Genomic DNA, 17,962 nt, shown 5'->3' on the forward strand with positions numbered 1-17,962 from the left:
TTTCTTCTAATCATTACTTAATTATTAGAAATTTTTCAAACTTTCTTACAAAACACAAAAAACAATTCAACATTTTCAAATCCAAAATAAAAATTATATTATAAAAATATTTTAACTTTATAATATTTTTATTCAACTTTTTCTCACTCATTTATCAAAATCCAATAAAACATTAACTCAAATCATTTTTAACTCATCTAATCTCAACTCAAATATCTCACTACTCTTCACAAATCATCTCAACTCACCTCATCTCATCTCAACTCACTGTCCAAATCAAGCCAGATTTATATTTTCTCATACATGTATCTATTAGGAAAAATAAGAATAGTAAACAGAGATTGCAAATGATATACAATGAGGCGATTGTTAATCTGTCTCTTAGACAAATATTGCCTCTCACTCATACAAAATTCTACAAAAGAGAATATGGCAAATATGTCCTTAGGATACAACATTGTTTATATAGTGTGCAAATTGTAAATTCTGAACACTAAACCATTGAACAAATAGTGCAATAGCAGTAGTTACAATGTTTCAATTTGACTTTAAATGAAACAGTTACTAGTTAAAAAGGTGTAGAAACAACTGTAACTAACAGTTAGCAATAAATGTCAAAAAAGAAGAAAGAATACATCATTTTGTTTAAGTAAAAATTTTCATCACTTGCGACGATGCGTACGTCTGTCTAAAGAGTCAATGCATCTATGCGTCGTGTGCGTGCGCACATGTGTGCAGTCAGTGCTTTACACTGGGTGACATTACTATTGTGTGTCTATCCTTGTGTTTTATTTTATGTATAGTGAAACTCATTCACTTATAAACTACTAAAAGTTTCCTTGTCTTTTCAATGTGGAATATTTGAAATAATTGAACAATATCCTTATCTGTTTGAATAAGCAAAGCAATATTCTTGTCAAACTAAAAGGTAGTACAACAGTGAGATACGAAAACCCTAACAAATACCCTAAAAATTAAGAGAAAAATTAAAACCAACAACTAGGTAATGCTAAAAAGGGCCGATCCCGTATTTCTAGGGTGAAGCCAAGAATCTATCACCAGCTTGTAGAATATTTTTTAGAGAAATCTTGTAATGGATCGATATGAATTGTACTTTGAAATATCCGATTGAGATAAAATGTTGTAGAACAACCAACCCATGTTATTGAAATGAAGAGCATGGAACTCCGGAAAAAGTAATGCACAAAGGTGCATGGCGGAGTTGTGGAGGTGCTCGACGATGGGTTTTTTCACACGTGTTAATCAAAACGAGATTTCGATTAGAACGGGCCGGGTGGTGGAACATGATGGCCGCGGTGATTTCATTGGTGCGGGCATGGGTGATGTTGGGTCATGGGTGACCATCTAGTGCAGATTTATGACTCGTTTAGATATTTAGAATATTTTAGAATATCTATAAATAATAGTGAAATAGTTTAAGTTAAGATATTATATTAGGTTTTGAGAAATGATGAAGAAGAAAAAATTGAATGAAAATATTATAAAGTTAAAAATTGTTTGAATATAATTTTTTAATATAATTTTTATTTTAAAATTTGAAAAAGTTGTATTATTTTTTCTTTTTTGTATGAAAAAATTGTAATGATTAGATAATAAATAGATAAAAAGTTGAGGATTTAAAATTAAAAAGTATTTTTTTATTTGATTAATAATTTAAAAAAAAAAAGAAATATTTAAGAATATTTGTATTTCCAAACACACTAGCTCCCAAGTCCCAAGTCTCTGTAAATATAAGCAAAAAGTTTACCAAAGCAAAGGAAAAACCAGACTATAGTTAGTCAAATCATGCTTAATTTGGATTGAGAAATACTCTTAATCCATTTCATTTCATTTTATCTCATTATTATAATTTTCACAAATTTTGACATAAAATACAATAAAAAATTTAACTTTTTTAAATTTTAAAATAATAATAATATTAAAAAATAATATTCTAACAATATTTTATTCAACTTTCATCTCAACTCATCTCATCTCAACTCACCATCCAAAATTAAAAGTTGAGATGAGATAGCTTTGGATAGTAAGATGAGATGAGATGACTTTAAATGAAAGTTGAAAATTGAATAAAATATTGTTAGAATATTATTTTTTAATATTATTATTATTTTAAAATTTGAAAAAACTGAATTTTTTATTATATTTTATGTAGGAATTTGAAAAAATTGTACTGATGAGATGAGACCATTTTTATATGAGATGAGGCCATTTTTTAGGGCTCGTTTGTTTTCAGAGATGAGATGAGATTAAAGTTAAAAAGTTGAATAAAATATTGTTAGAATATATTTTTTAATATTATTTTTATTTTGAGATTTGAAAAAGTTGAATTGTTTATTTTATTTTGTGTGAGAATTTAGAAAAATTGTAATAATGAAGTGAGATGAGATGAGATGAGATAAGATGTTTTCTGAAAACAAACGAGGCCTAAATGGGGCCTAATTGTTTAGGAGATAAAGAAATCATATTTACAATTATAGAGTTCTCAAATCCGGGACATTCTTTTTTAAAAAAGTGAAGAATATGAATTCACATCAAAATTATTAATATTTTAACAATAAACTCTATTTTTTTAGAAAGAATAAGCAGTATTTATTAGCCTCTAGGCTGTAAATTTTTTTAGAGTGGGGCTACTATGCCACCCCACTTTTACAGCTGGGCGGTAAGCCCATCATTTTTTTTTTCACATTTTTTTAATATATTTAAATATTTTTAAAAAATAAAAAAATATATCAATACACTTAAAATCAATTCTTTAATTATTAAGTAAAAAAAAAAAAAATTTATGACCCGCGGTCAATTTGGGCGATCAAATGAGAGTTTTCTCATTTTTTTTTAAGATTGACTGCGTGACTTTGAACGAACGAACGAACCGTGTGAAATGGGGATTCCTGCAATTCAAAAGCTTTGAATTTTGATGGCTGGCTGGCTTTGAATTTTTATCCTTTGACTTCTATCCTACTTCAATTACAAATCTACCGGACTAATATCAACCGTAGGATTGGAGATTGTTCAGTTGGACTCTGATCCACCAGATTGTAGCTCCATCAGTCAACATTAACAACATTAGTCGCGTGTGAAAGTGATCAAATTTCAGGCCGGAAAGACAATATGGATGGAAAAAAACAAGAGGCGACTCAATTAAATAGCGCCACGTGTCATTGTCCATCTTTTGTACGTTTGATTTTTTCAAAGTACAGCAAGCCGGACTAGGAGAGTAGCATCCTTTTCGCCTTTATTCGCTTGTGACCTCAACTTACCTTTTAAACTACAATACTGCCCTAGGCCCCTTACTATTAATAAATAAGGGTATTAGATTACATTATAGTACTAATAGTGAATTCAATTTAGCTAAATTTTAATCGAAGTTTAGTTAATTTGTATAAAAATCTATTATAATGGACTTAACAAATTAATAGTAAATTTAACCCAAAATTTATTCACTGGCCAAATCTGGCTAGTCCCTTGGGTTAGCTAAATATTATTTTCACTATAAACAGTTCTTTTCCAACTGTCTGATGTTCCTCCCGTGTAAAAATACTGTAGAAAAAATATATTAATTGTGAATATATGACCGTTGAAAAAAAAAACCAGTTAGAAAAGTATATCCGTTAGAAATAATATGAACATTAGAAAATTAATGTATATTTTTTTAATAACAAATAAATATTCAAATTATAATTAGAATTAAAATAAATAAAAAGATCAAAATTAATATTTTAATAGAATAATGATAGATTTGAAGAGCTGTTATTTAATATTAATAAAAAGTGACTAGATAAATTTATAAAAGTGAATTTTCTAACTAAATTTTGATTAAATTTTATTGAATTCACTAGTAATACTCTTAGATTGTAATTATATATATAAATATATAGATCCATTCTAATATTGTACACATTATTTTCCATTTTATCACTCATAAAAAAAGGATATTTTATATCTTAATTGCTTTGATTAAAGGCTATTGATTCGTGCAGCCATCTGATCCATCGCCATCGTTGCCCTCAATAAATTAGGGAAAGGGTCTACAAAATATTCTTAATAAATAATGGCAACCTTCGAAATTTATATGAACTCTTGTCCCAATTATAATTCTGTTCTGAAGTTCATTCCTGTTATAAAACCATCAGCACTCTTTACTGCTCTCTCTCTCTCTGAAAGCTCTGCTTGGGTGTCAATGGCGGATCCGAAGTCAACCTTTCTGAAAGTATACTCCGTCCTGAAATCGGAGCTCCTTGAAGACCCTGATTTCGAATGGACCGATGATTCTCGGCAATGGGTTGAGCGGGTACGTCGAATTTTCCATCTCATCTTCCTTCTCATTTTATCATCATTTTGCTTTCTCATCCTTCCAGCTCTTCGTAATGCTCTGTCGCATTAGTGCTGAAGAATTTAAGCTTTTTTTCGTTCGGATTGGTTGTTTACTCCGATTATTTGATTGCTATTGTCCTTTTAGCTTCTCTGCGTTTCTTGTTTCCAAACATAAATGCCGAATAACTAATACAAGAAAGACTAAGTAGACTTTTATCCTACGAAAGAATGAAAAGAGATCAGGCTGACAGAGTCAAAGGTTATAGATTTGCTCTCCCATCAAAAGAATGGAAAACTGTGAAATGGTTAAGCTGTGTTCAGTGATTATTGTACAGCTAGTTTTTGTTTTCATTGGAGCTCCGCTTTCATGAAGATTCCACTTTACTGTTATTATGGTGGTTAAACTTAAAACCATACAAAATCTGTTCTGAAGGTAGTCGTGGACAAAGATGCACCCAATGAAAGCTAAAGAGTTAGTTCCCTTTGTTCTTTATCTCTTAAAAATTGTTGTCGGATTTTATAACCATTCCTAATAAGAAACTTTCTATTTGTGGATCTCATTTAAAATTATATCTAAGTTCACAGTTTCTCATGATTAAACTCTCTTTCTTGAGTGTGAGTGCGGGTGCACGAGTCAGTTCTTAAATTTATGTGGCTTCTTGTTGGTTTCCTGACCATTGTTAATTCTCTCTATTTCAGATGCTGGACTACAATGTGCCTGGAGGTAAGAATTGAGCATACCTGTAAATTTGTTGAACAGTTTTCTATGTATTTCTATGTAAATTGGCCTCATTTATTTTCACAACCATTCTCATCTCATCTAATCATTACAACTTTTTCAAATTCTTACACAAAATAAAATAAACAATTCAACTTTTTCAAATCTCAAAACAAAAATAATATTAAAAAAATATATTCTAACAATATTTTATTCAATTTTCAATTTTTATCTCAACTCATCTCATCTCATCGGCGAAAACAAATGAGGCTTGAGTGTTTCTTAAACTTACCATGAAAGGAAATTAAATCGCAGCGAAATAAGAAAACACTTTGTTTTTTTTCAAGAAACAGACTAAGATCTATGGATTATACTTATCTTTCAGGGAAGTTAAACAGGGGGTTGTCCGTTATTGACAGCTACAAACTGCTGAAAGAAGGAAAGGAATTAACTGAAGATGAATTTTTTCTTGCTAGTGCTCTTGGTTGGTGTATCGAATGGGTATGTCAATCTTAAACCTCTCCTAGTCAAAGGTTCTTTATGTAGATGAATCACTAAGGCCTGGCTTGGTTACACAAACCAAACCGTCTTATCTCATATCATTATTACAACTTTTCCAAACTCGCACACAAAATATAATAAGCAATTCAATTTTTTCAAATCTCAAAACAAAAATAATATTAAGAAATTATATTCTAATAATGTTTTATTTAACTTTCTACTTTTATCTCATCTGTGTAAATGTTTCAGCATTCTTCAGGTACACTACGTAGTAACTAATCATTTAGTGACAATAACATTTGCAGCTTCAAGCATATTTTCTTGTTCTTGACGACATTATGGATAGCTCTCACACACGGCGTGGTCAACCTTGCTGGTACAGAGTGCCAAAGGTTTGTGCCAACAGTACTGAACATGCTCTGGCTTCTTGTGGCTGTCATTATAGGTGAAGAAGATTAACTTGGGTTATTGGTATGTTCTAGGTTGGTCTGATTGCTACAAATGATGGGGTTCTTCTTCGAAACCATATCCCCAGGATTCTTAGGAAACACTTCAGGAACAAACGCTACTATGTAGATCTGCTCGATTTGTTTAATGAGGTAATAGACATTTACAGATTTCCTTTGTTAGCTCTCATTTAATTGTTATGCTAAAATTTCAGTTATGTTGTACTTTACATAGGTGGAATTTCAGACCGCTTCAGGACAGATGATAGATTTGATTACTACTATTGAAGGAGAAAAAGATCTGTCCAAATACACTTTGTTACTGTGAGTTTAAATTATGAAAGATCCGCTAAGAAAATGATGTCTGCATCTTTTTGCTCAAGATAAATAACTTACCCAGATGAAACTTCTAGGCCATCCATACTATGCACACTGATTTCTGCCTCAGCAAGGGAGTCACTATGCCTGGTTTATCCTATCAAATAAGTCATTAAGCCTGGTTTAGATTTCCACAAGAAAACTAAACATGAAATCTGTGAAGAAAGTCTCCATGTCATGCATGATATTGACAAATTTCATATTAGGAATTGATGCTTTTCAGTACAGTGACGGATCCATCTGTCTTGCTTTAGACAGCATAATCATAATTGCAAGTCCTGTGATTTGTTTTGTATGTATATGTTGTTACTAACTGATTGACCTGTGATGCAGTCACCGCCGCATCGTTCAGTACAAGACTGCCTATTACTCATTTTACCTTTCGGTGGGTATAATTACTTATCGTGATGAAAGCACACATTGCAACATGCATTAACTGGATTATTAGTGATCTTCTTTCATTGTTGAGTTTTCTTTGTAGACATAATAATTGTTAAATCATCACTTGTCCTAAAGGCTTAAACTAAAGAGAAGAGATAAATCTAATTATTTATTTACATATTCTGATACTCTCTCTCATGTGTGGGCCACGTTCATCTGCAAGTAGGCCCAACGTGTAAAATATTTAATTAATAGGATGAAGTATGGAGTTAGTGGTTGAACTCATGACCTCTACTTTAATACCATTTTTTTTTAATGGAACCTCCATTCTTTATTGATAAACCCTCACTTATGGTGGAGGAATACCGTGGTTACAGGACATTACAATGAAAAATTATTACCCATCAACCACAACTTTTGAACTAAAATTGGCCAAATACAAAAATAAAACCATTAACAATAACAAAGATGCAAATAAGAAAAGGACAATTTATCTGTACAAATCAAGCCTCTAAGATACCTGGGAACCTGCAGAAGCGATCTCCAAACCTGAGTAGAACCATGAGCACCCATTTTTGCCAGATAATCCGCAGGAGCATTACCTTCATGTACTTTAATACCATGTTAAATCACCACTTATCTAAAAAACTTAAGCTAATGGAAAGAGGTAAATTTAATTATTTAAATTATATTTTAATAACAATAGTTCGCATCTCTGTGCCCGTTTTGACATTGCCTGTCTTATCCCCATATACCTTGTATCTGATGTTCAATATAACACTAGCTCCATGTTCCTCTGCATGTTGACTTCTATGACCTTTTTGCAAAGCTACATTGACTAAATATTTGATGTCTTTGAAAAACATGTCGTTACCATTTTGTGTTTTGGTGTAGTAACTATATCATAGTACTATACACTCTTGCAATGACATCTGATACATAGGTCTTAACTTGTTCTTGCGCATTTAAAGGTTGCAATTTGGTTGACGACTTGCTGTTTGAATTCCATGAATCTACTCAGGTTGCATGTGCATTGGTTATGTCGGGTGAGAATCTGGACAACCATATTGATGTGAAGAATATTCTTGTTGATATGGGGGTCTACTTTCAAGTACAGGTAAATTGTTGATAAGCATATACAAATTGTAGTTTGGCTTTTCTCTCCAGAGCATTTGTTGGAAACTTAGAAATAAACTGTTGGATTAAAAAACATCTGACCTTTTGGGCTTGAGGACAGTATATTCATAACTAATTTGAAAGTTGCAACAAACATGATTGTTTTAGTTGAAGTGATATAAACCTTGTGAACTCCATATAACAATGAATAATGAAAACCCTATCAGCTTAGTGATTTTGTCCCTCATTTTCATGTTTGTTTTTATTTTGTTATTATAGAATCACTGAACTGTGGTTAATTCTGCCATTTTGAAATGTGTGTGCTGGTATAACATTTCTTGCTCAGATGAACCTCTCTTGTCAATCTCAATTCTTTTCTTCTATTTGTAGGATGATTATTTAGATTGCTTTGGAGATCCTGAAACAATTGGCAAGGTGAGACTCAGAATGATGTGTTTATCCATATTTTTATTTAATTGAACTCCCGGTCCATTCGCATAATTCGTGGTTTACTTGGGTCCTTTCCGCCATCAGATCGGAACAGACATTGAAGATTTCAAGTGTTCTTGGTTGGTGGTAAAAGCATTGGAGCTAAGCAACGAGGAACAAAAGAAAATGCTACATGTAAGAGGGAACTTTCCTAATACCTTTTGTCTTCCTTTCCTTATCAACATTGAGATTGACTTGGTCTTTGAATGTTTGTTTCCAGGAGAACTACGGGAAACCAGCCCCAGCCAATGTCGCAAAAGTAAAGGCTCTCTACAAAGAGCTTGATCTTCAGGTACCTCTTAAAGTAACTCCTTATTAAAATATACAACTAAATCATTAAAGGGTAACAAAAATATGTTTTTGCTTGCTTTTCTCGTATCCAGGAACTCAATCTTACTCATTGGATTGTTTATTTTAATCTATGGTGTTTGATCATTAAATTTTTTGTTTGTCCATGATCTTTATTTTCTCTAATCCCAACTTGATAGGGTGTATTTGCTGAGTACGAGCGCAAGAGCTACGAGAAGTTGACAGCCTCTATTGAAGCTCATCCGAGCAAAGCAGTTCAGGCAGTGTTGAAGTCATTCTTGGATAAAATATACCAGAGGCAAAAATAGAGTCGGTTGAGAGAGAGAAAGGTTGGAAGATGCATGCCAGAATGGTCTCAGCCTTTAATACTGATTTGTATCTCTATGTTTCCCATTAAAAAGGATTAATAATCTCTTTGCATTATATTCTTGTAAACAATTTTCTTGCTGCTGGTTTTGCTTAGTTTGATTTCCACTTCCAAATAAACATCTATGATTTTTGTATTTTCAATTAATATTAGCCATCAGTGAATGCCTTAAATACCAACCTCACCTTGGCATTTGGTTTTTTGAGCCTTTACAATCAATGCCTCGATGTAGCTGAGTGAGGTTGACTGCTTTAGGACATCGTTCATGTAGTTTGTACCCAGAAAGGAAAGGTAATCATTTCATTTTTCTTCTTCTTTGGAACTTGGGACATTTTGCACCTGACCAGTTCATCAAGAGAGCTACTGCTACAAATAAATTATTAAAAAATAATATTATAAATTGATATGATTTTATTAAATCTATTTTATAATAAAATAATTGTGATTAATGAGACTTGGCAATTAATTGAAAACTACTTTATGATTCATTGACATACTTAACTAGTCAATTCACTTTTCTTTCTCTCTCTGTTTTATTCATTATATCAGTAATTGAAAAGGTTGCATTTAAGCAGCTTTATAATAAGATTATAAATATAAATATAAATTAGAACATAGAGAACCAAAAAAATGGGAACTAGTTAATATGGAAAAAAAAGATTTATTATATTAGTTTTTTTTGTTTTTGTTTTTGCTGAATAAAAAAAAGGTAAGATGGATTATATTAGTTAAGGGTGTGTTTGGCAAGTGAGAGTACTTGATATACTTTTACTATTATTCTTTACTTTATTATTACTTTTTACTTACTTTTCTACTATTCATTACTTTTCACCTACTTTTTAATATTTTATTATTACTTTTTTATTATTTTTTTACTACTATTCACAAATATTCTCAATACTTCTCAAATATTCTCACTACCCAAACCAAGCTTAAGAGACATACTTTAATCATAGAATGATTATATAAAAATAAACTTTTAAATTGACCTAGTTTGCGTGGTAAATTAGATTGTAGAGTTATTTTTATTATAAAATAGACTTAACGGATTATATAAAATCATATCAATTTATGAGTTTATTTTTATAAAATTTCTTTTACGTTTATGAAGTCATGCACCCTCTACTATCATGTGCGTAGACGTTTGATGATGCTCCATTTTCATATCTTCTCTCACTCAGCTTAAATTACTAAAAAACAAAGGTTTGAAGATGATTGCAGCACAAAGATCTTATGATATTATGAATTAGGAAGTGAGTTTCTTCCTAATTAATTCAGGGTGTGTGTGGATGTTGAAGTGAGTTGAGTTGAGTTGAGTTGTGATGATAAAATATTGTTAGAATATTATTTTTTAATATTATTATTATTTTAAAATTTAAAAAAATTAAATTATTTATTATATTTTATATTAAAATTTAAAAAAATTATAATAATGAATTGCAAACTCCTCATAGGGATATAATAAGATTTTGCTGAATCCAATGAGATTCAAGTGGGATTTGACAAAAACATTAAAGAAAAGAAGAGTTGAAGCATGAACTAATCGTTAACGTGGGATTAATGTTTGATTCCAATGCCAAATCCCGGATTCCCAATGATTTAACCAAACGCAGTACGAACAGAGCTAAGAAAGTCAAGAATTCCGACATACAAATGAGGGACGGACTGAGAAAGCAGAGTAAAGTTGCAGAGCTTTCTACAAGTTCAATCACTATCTCTCCCAAAACTTATCCATTCTGGGTGGTCCAAAGTTTTCTCTATACTCTCTGCAAGTCCAATTATCTTAGCTGGTTTCTTGGGTTTTTCATCCCAAATTTTCTGTTATTTGTTTCTGAAATCTTCATTTTTGTTCAATTCATTGTTATATTCACTTTCAAATTGTTAGAGTATAAGAGATTTGAATATATTTAAATCTCTTATACTCTAATCAACGCCAGTTTTAATGATCAGACTCGACGATTTTCGCAGCAATACGCGCAAAAATACTACAATTTTTCCTACAGTTTCCATCTTTTTTAGAGTCTGCTTTTGAGTTTTAGCCCTAACGAAGAAAACTCAAATCCTACATTAACCCATATAATCTCTCTTACCCGTAGCAAGTCCATAGATTTTCTTCTTGATCTTACATACAAAAAGGGAATGAATCTTTCGGTGCGTGTAATCGAGGCTCGGAATTTGCCGGCAATGGACCTGAACGGGTTCAGTGATCCGTACGTGTGGTTACAGCTAGGGAAGCAGAAGGTAAGGACCAAAGTGGTGAAGAAGAGCTTGAATCCCCAGTGGGGCGAGGAATTCGGTTTCCAGGTCGACAACTTGAATGAGGAGCTACTCTTCTCCGTTTTGGACGAAGACAAGTACACCAACGACGACTTTGTTGGGCAGCTCAAGATGCCGGTTTCCCGGATCTTTGAGTCCGAAGACAAGTGGCTTGGTCCTGCTTGGCATTCTCTGCAACCAAAGAGTGAGAGATCCAAGAACAAGGACTGTGGTAATGCTTCATTTTTTTTTGCTAATTCGTGTGTTTTAAGTTCTTCTCTTTCTTCTTTTATTTATATTGCTATGTTTGTGGTAATGCTATTTCCCACGTTTGTTTAGTTTTATCCCTAATTAGGTGCTTGAGTTTTTCCTTTCTTCTTGTAAGTAAGTTGCCATGCTTGTTTTAAAGCTGAGTTTGTCTATTTGTGGAGTTTGTGAGCTTATTTAACATCACAAAATTTTTATTTAAAAGCTCCCATTAGGGTAGGAAGCAAAACCCTGTACAAAATAGAGCATTGGAGTAGTATAGGTGCTTCCGTTATGTGTTTTCCTGTTTTTGTTGAGGAAGTTTTAGTTGCATCACTGATATTGTCCTGAATATGATAATTTCATTCTGTGGTTTTGAGTTAACAATTTGGATTCCATTAGTTAATTTTATGTGCCTATTGTACTTTGTTCTATCTTAATGAGACAGATTGGTCTTTGCTGTCAGCCGCAATCCTTTGATTTCGGGATTGGAATAAGGATTTTAATTCCATGATCTGTAGTTAATTATTCCGATCCTAACATGGTTGTGTATTCTTGTAGCCTGTAGGTGGTCGTTTATTTACTTGAAGAAATTGTAATTTTCATGATATTTTCCTACAGGTGAAATTCTTCTCACAATATATTTCCCTCAAAACAATTCATCCTTGGATTTGAATGGTAGTGGTGTTCATGGGTTGCTAGGGAGAAAGCATGCAGATGAAACAATTGAGTCGTCTTCCAGTGGCCCACTTGACTCACCTTCTTCATTGAGAGTAGAAGAAATTGCATCCTCTATGGAAGACAAGTCTTGTATGCAGAACTCCATTGCCGACAGAATTGCTCAGATTTTTAACAAACATTCTGACACAGCTGCTTTGGCATCGAAGCCACCTGAAACTTCTGGACCTGAGGTTTATGAGAACAAGTCTGAGGATAAGTCTTCTTCTGATACGTTTGAAGAATTGATGAGGAAAATGGAGTCGAGGGATCATGGAAATGAAATTCCGAAAAATTTACCTGGAGGTGTGGTTCTTGACCAATTGTATCAGATTGCACCTCCAGACCTGAACTCTCTACTATTCTCACCTGATTCAAGGTTTAACAAATTATTAGCAGACCTGCAGGGATCTACAGAACTGCAATTAGGACCTTGGAAATTTGAAAATGTTGAGAGTTTGAAAAGAGTAGTTACTTACACTAAGGCTGCAACTAAAGTAATCAAGGCTGTCAAAGCCACTGAGGAGCAAATGTATCTGAAAGCTGATGGGAAGGTTTTTGCTGTTTTGGCAAGCGTGAGCACTCCCGATATCATGTACGGACGCAACTTTAAGGCAGAAGTGCTCTACTGCATTACACCTGGGCCTGAGCTTCTGTCAGGAGAACAATCTTCCCATTTGATAGTATCCTGGCGAATGAATTTTCTACAAGGCACCATGATGAAGGGAATAATAGAAAATGGAGCCCGTCAAGGTATAAAGGAGAGCTTTGAGCAGTTTGCCAGTTTATTATCTGAAAGTGTTAATCCAGTTGGCTCGAAGGCACTTGGGTCGAATAAGGAACAGGTTTTGGCATCACTGCAGGTGAAATCCCCGTCAGATTGGAAGCTAGCTGTTCAGCATTTTGCTAATTTTACTGTAGTTTCTTCAATTTGTATGGGATTGTATGTGCTTGTCCACATCTGGCTGGCTAGACCCAGCGCAATTCAAGGGCTCGAGTTCTTTTGGCTTGACTTGCCAGATTCAATTTCTGAGTTCATAGTCTGCAGTGTTGTGGTTCTTCAAGGTGAACGGCTACTGAGGATGATTTTGCGTTTCATGCAGGCCAGAGTAAAGAAAGGTAGTATAACCTGAGACAGTTGCCCTTTTCACTTAGAAACAACAGGTTTTTGTCCCTTAAGCGCATCACTGCTCTCTCTCCAGATGAGTCTCTGAGGTGGCTGTATTGTCAGTCTTTACTAAAAGTTCATGTTTCTTAAATAATATTTAAAGTAAATTTCAACTTGAAGCAGAGAGCCGAATGCTTTTTTTTTTTGGTTTCCATTTCAGTTGTGCTGCTGTCGTTTCTGCATTTTTAATCATTCTATTTCCATTGTGAAGATCTTTGAATTGCAGGCCTCTGCTGTGTCTCAACTGCCTAAACCGTTTTAATTACTCTCTTGCATCTGTATCTCTCTATGTCATTGTTTCTTCTTGGATTTGATTTGATTTTGTGTAACCAATAATAGGCAGTAATCATGGAATCAAGGCACAAGGAGATGGCTGGTTTCTAACTGTTGCCTTGGTTGAAGGAATTAATATAGCAGCTGTTGATTCAAGTGGGTCCTCTGATCCATATGCGGTGTTTACTTGTAAAGGGAAAACTAGAACCAGCTCAATCAAGTTTAAAAAATCTGATCCTCAATGGAATGGTGAATATCATTTCCTTCTTCATCAGTTCTTTTTAGGCTGTTAAATGTTATATTCCGTTACATCACTGATCTTACAGTTGTTGGATTGTATTTGTCTAAACAAAATTTGAATCTGAATTTTAACCTGATTGTTTTTCTTCTTGTGACCACGTTCCTTTTTGCAGAAATATTTGAATTTGATGCTATGGATGAGCTTCCTTCTGTCCTGGACGTTGAGGTTTATAATTTTGATGGATCTTTTGATGAAATTGCATCTCTGGGACATGCCGAAATCAATTTTCTGAAATATAATAAATCAGATCTAGCTGATTTGTGGATTCCTCTTCAAGGAAAGTTAGCTCAGGCATGTCGGTCCAAGCTTCACTTAAGAGTTTTCTTGGACAATAGTAGAGGTGGCAATGTTGTTAGAGAGTATCTGAGTAAGATGGAGAAAAAGGTGGGGAAGAAGGTACATGGCCAATTATACTTCGGAGATCCACATTGCTTAAGAGTTTTCTTGGTTTGTCTACTTCTGTTGTTATTAACTTAACTAATCCTTTTGTAGATGAATGTGCGGTCTCCTCAAACAAATTTAGCCTTTCAAAAACTCTTTGGGCTTCCACCAGAGGAGTTTCTCATTAATGAGTTTACCTGTCATCTGAAACGGAAAATGCCCCTGCAGGTGCTGTTGCCATGGTTGAATCATGCTTAAAAGTTTTATGGCTTCACACTTTCTTTAAAACTATTTTAATTTTTAAGCTGAAGTTAGAGAAATTAAATGCTGACATTCTTGCCTTCCACGAATTTAACTGATGTGTGCTTCCAAAGTTATATCCCATCAACTTGCAGTTGTTTCTGTGCAGGGTCGCTTATTTCTATCAGCAAGAATAATTGGGTTTCATACAAATTTATTTGGACACAAGACTAAATTCTTTTTCCTTTGGGAGGATATAGAAGATATCCAGATTGTTCCACCTACTCTATCATCAATGGGCAATCCAATTATTGACATGACTCTCCAGCCAGGCAGGGGTATGGATGCCCAGCATGGGGCAAAGACAAAAGAAGAAGGCAGGCTGAAGTTCCGTTTCCAGTCCTTTGTGTCCTTCAATATAGCACATAGGTAGTTAAATAAAAGAGCATCGTATATTATAACATGTTAAATCTTTAAGTTAAAGGTGGAGTTCTTATTTTTTTCTTTAGCTCTATAATTTTATTTTGTTCGATTATATCTCTTTTTTTGTCTTTTCTGGCCTTTTGTATTGGGTTCAAGCACCTTACACTTGACCTATCGTTTTTTTCTTTTCACTTGCACACTTCTTGGTGTATGCTGCACATTACTTGACCATTCTTAATGATTTTGTGCCATATTACTGTCATATTTGTGCTTCCTGTAAGTTCTACCATGCCTTCATTAAGGGTACAGTCTTTTCTTTTTCTTTTTTAATCAATCCAGCAGCAAAGGTAAGCCAATGCTTCTGAGATATGCATTATGGGACTTGTACCTGTTTTGATGATTTCTGTTTATTTTGGATTTATTTTAAATGTATTATTGTCTACTTCAGCTCACTTTGCTTCACTCAATCTCTGTCAGCTTCCTAGTAATTTTTTTTTTTTATTGATTTTATATTTCTGCTTGCTTATTTTCCTGGGTGAGTGGTTGCTGCTGTACCAGAGAGCTTGTAATATACTTTTATTTTAATGAAAGGAAAAGGATTATGCTTTTTTTCCACCTAAAAAAAGGTTGTGATTGTCCTCCTTCTGTAGCTCCCTGATAGTTTTCTTGTCTTTTTGTTTTTGTTTTTTTTTTTGGGTTAGGCCATGATGGTCTGTTCAATTCCAGACTTATTGTATGTGCATGTTATTCCCAATTGCCACAATTTTGTAAAAGAGCTTTCTTGTATACCCATTTGACATAAATTCCCTTGCATTTGATGGGCATATTGTTGATCGCCATGATTAGGAACCACTTTCTTCATCTTGCTCTATTATGTGGGACATTTGCAGTAAAGTTAGATACCAGAAGATGCATGTTTAAAACAATCTGCACCCTTTTTCTCTTGTTAGAATATTCTTTATATCATTTCTGAAGTCATGCTTATACTGTGTCGATTGATATCCTTTCATTGTCTTGAAATGGTGAAAAAAAACGACTTAAACACTAATTAACGCACACTTAATTAGTAATGATGCTGTGTAACAACAACAGAATAGCGTCTGGAAGGAAAGAAACAAAAAAAGAATATTAGAAAAATTGGACCTCCTGTTTTGACTTAACATTTGATGGTGCCCAATAGGACAATTATGGCTCTATGGAAAGCAAGATCTTTGAGTCCTGAGCAGCAGGTGCAAATAATTGAAGAATCTAAAGCCAAAAGCATCCAAACTGATGAGAGTAGCTCCTTAAGCCTTGATGATGTCAGCAAGTCTGTGGTTTATGCATCTGCTCTCTCTGTTCCTGTAAGCTCTCTCTCTCTCTCTCTCCCCCCCCCCCCCCCCCCCACCAAACATATCTTTATAACCATTTGATAAAGATGCATTGAAACGTGGTTCCTTAGGAACATATCTCTTGTTATTTTGCCTTATCAATTTCCTATCCCGTGCCTCAGGAGTCAGGAAATTGGAACTTTTCAATTTCTATTAGAGATGATGTGTGTGTGTGTGTGTGTGTGTGTGTGTGTGTGTGTGTGGAGGTGTGGGTGTGGGTGTGTGAGTAGTTATGTGTGCGCATATAACCCCTTGCATATCACATTTTTTCTTCTTTTTCATTTTCTTCTTCAATATTATATCTGTCCTTCTTTACCACTGACCATCAATTTTGTCTTTCGGTGATTTCAGGTTAGTTTCTTTATGGAGGTGTTCAGCGGGGGAATATTGGATCATCGAGTGATGGAGAAGGCTGGTTGTCTTAACTACTTTTGCACCCCATGGGAATTGGAAAAAGGTGATGTCTACGAGAGGCACATACATTACAAATTTGATAAAAATATTTCCTGTTATAGAGGAGAGGTGACAAGTACTCAGCAAAGGTCGACTCTTTCTGATAAGAATGGATGGCTTGTTGAGGAGGTTATGACACTCCATGGAATTCCACTTGGTGACAATTTCAACGTATGGTGCACGACTGCTCAATGTACCATTGCAATCATTTTTCATGTTCGGCTTATTTTTTGCTGACTTTATTGGCTAGGCAGGATTGACCTGTGTCTTCTCTTCTTTTGCAGCTTCATCTTAGATACCAAATTGAGGATTTACCCCCCAAAACAAAGTGTTGTATGGTGCGGGTATTTTTTGGAATTGCATGGCTGAAAAGCACTAAAAATCAGAAAAGGATTACAAAGGACATCCTGGAAAATATGCAAGATCGCCTGAAGACGATCTTCTGCGTGGTTGAGAGGGAATTTGCTGCTAGATAGTGGATGGATTTACTGCATTTTGTACGTCAAGATACAGACTTTGATTGGAGAGAGCCGATATTCCTATATCATCATCTTTTTTCAGTACTATATGCTCTCCATTTTTTATTCGTCCAAAGCTGAAGCTAGACTTCATGATAAGTCCTAATCTTCCCCAGCCAAAGTGCCTTCTAAGTTGATTTCCTGTTAGTGCAGCAAGTTTTGTATCTTCGACAACTCGGATCGATTGGAGTTCGTTTTACATGTCTGATAGAATGACTCTCCAATCTCCATTGCTCCTCTGTAAGTAACCATTTAGTAAGTAGATTGGCAGAAGAATCTCAAATGACGTACAAATTTTATTAGTACAGAATTGGGGTTTGTCATTACTAACTTCTTGAATTAGTTGTGGAATTAGATATAGGACTGTTGATGGTAGCCTCATCTCATGTATATACAAATTATGTTGTATCTATGTAGTAGTACTGCAGAATGTTTGGCATGCTATATGATGTTTTTGTTGCATGCAAGTGCTCTCTCTGCTGTTTGCTACGGCTTTAGTGCTGGACAAAGGATAGAAGCATCGTTATCCTACAACTCTGTAAATATTCATAGAAATTAAGCTTGAGTTTAAATGTCTTA

At 34.0% G+C, this 17,962-nt stretch overlaps 2 protein-coding genes across 3 annotated transcripts; both read left to right on the top strand.

Moving 5' to 3' along the window:
* Positions 1-4,154: 4,154 nt before the first annotated feature.
* On the top strand, positions 4,155-9,216 carry LOC121268534 (farnesyl pyrophosphate synthase 1-like). Its single transcript, XM_041172847.1, has 12 exons — positions 4,155-4,309; positions 5,032-5,056; positions 5,436-5,551; positions 5,857-5,943; positions 6,034-6,150; positions 6,233-6,321; positions 6,709-6,760; positions 7,778-7,873; positions 8,263-8,307; positions 8,407-8,496; positions 8,582-8,653; positions 8,850-9,216. Exons 1-12 carry the CDS (start codon positions 4,199-4,201, stop codon positions 8,976-8,978), a joined length of 1,029 nt encoding a protein of 342 aa, XP_041028781.1. The 5' UTR covers positions 4,155-4,198; the 3' UTR covers positions 8,979-9,216.
* Positions 9,217-10,500: 1,284 nt separating this feature from the next.
* LOC121267808 (C2 and GRAM domain-containing protein At1g03370-like) lies at positions 10,501-17,962 on the top strand. 2 transcript variants are annotated; one of them, XM_041171872.1, is made up of 9 exons: positions 10,501-11,525; positions 12,161-13,375; positions 13,764-13,946; positions 14,111-14,394; positions 14,491-14,607; positions 14,789-15,048; positions 16,223-16,385; positions 16,764-17,058; positions 17,150-17,185. In XM_041171872.1, exons 1-9 carry the CDS (start codon positions 11,177-11,179, stop codon positions 17,158-17,160), a joined length of 2,877 nt encoding a protein of 958 aa, XP_041027806.1. In that variant the 5' UTR covers positions 10,501-11,176; the 3' UTR covers positions 17,161-17,185. The 2 variants fall into 2 exon arrangements, with proteins under 2 accessions (XP_041027806.1, XP_041027805.1); XM_041171871.1 differs by having other exon boundaries at positions 10,508-11,525; positions 16,764-17,036; positions 17,150-17,962.

The sequence above is a fragment of the Juglans microcarpa x Juglans regia genome, chromosome 5S (assembly GCF_004785595.1).
Source record: "Juglans microcarpa x Juglans regia isolate MS1-56 chromosome 5S, Jm3101_v1.0, whole genome shotgun sequence".
Lineage (NCBI taxonomy): Eukaryota > Viridiplantae > Streptophyta > Magnoliopsida > Fagales > Juglandaceae > Juglans > Juglans microcarpa x Juglans regia.

Coding starts and splice junctions, on each gene's coding strand:
- LOC121268534 (XM_041172847.1), top strand. CDS start 4,199: ATGGCGGATCCGAAGTCAACCTTTCTGAAAGTATACTCCGTCCTGAAA. Junction 6,761..7,777: donor ATTACTCATTTTACCTTTCG/GTGGGTATAATT, acceptor GAATCTACTCAG/GTTGCATGTGCATTGGTTAT. Junction 7,874..8,262: donor GGGTCTACTTTCAAGTACAG/GTAAATTGTTGA, acceptor TTCTATTTGTAG/GATGATTATTTAGATTGCTT.
- LOC121267808 (XM_041171871.1), top strand. CDS start 11,177: ATGAATCTTTCGGTGCGTGTAATCGAGGCTCGGAATTTGCCGGCAATG. Junction 14,395..14,490: donor AGAAAAAGGTGGGGAAGAAG/GTACATGGCCAA, acceptor ATCCTTTTGTAG/ATGAATGTGCGGTCTCCTCA. Junction 15,049..16,222: donor TCCTTCAATATAGCACATAG/GTAGTTAAATAA, acceptor GGTGCCCAATAG/GACAATTATGGCTCTATGGA.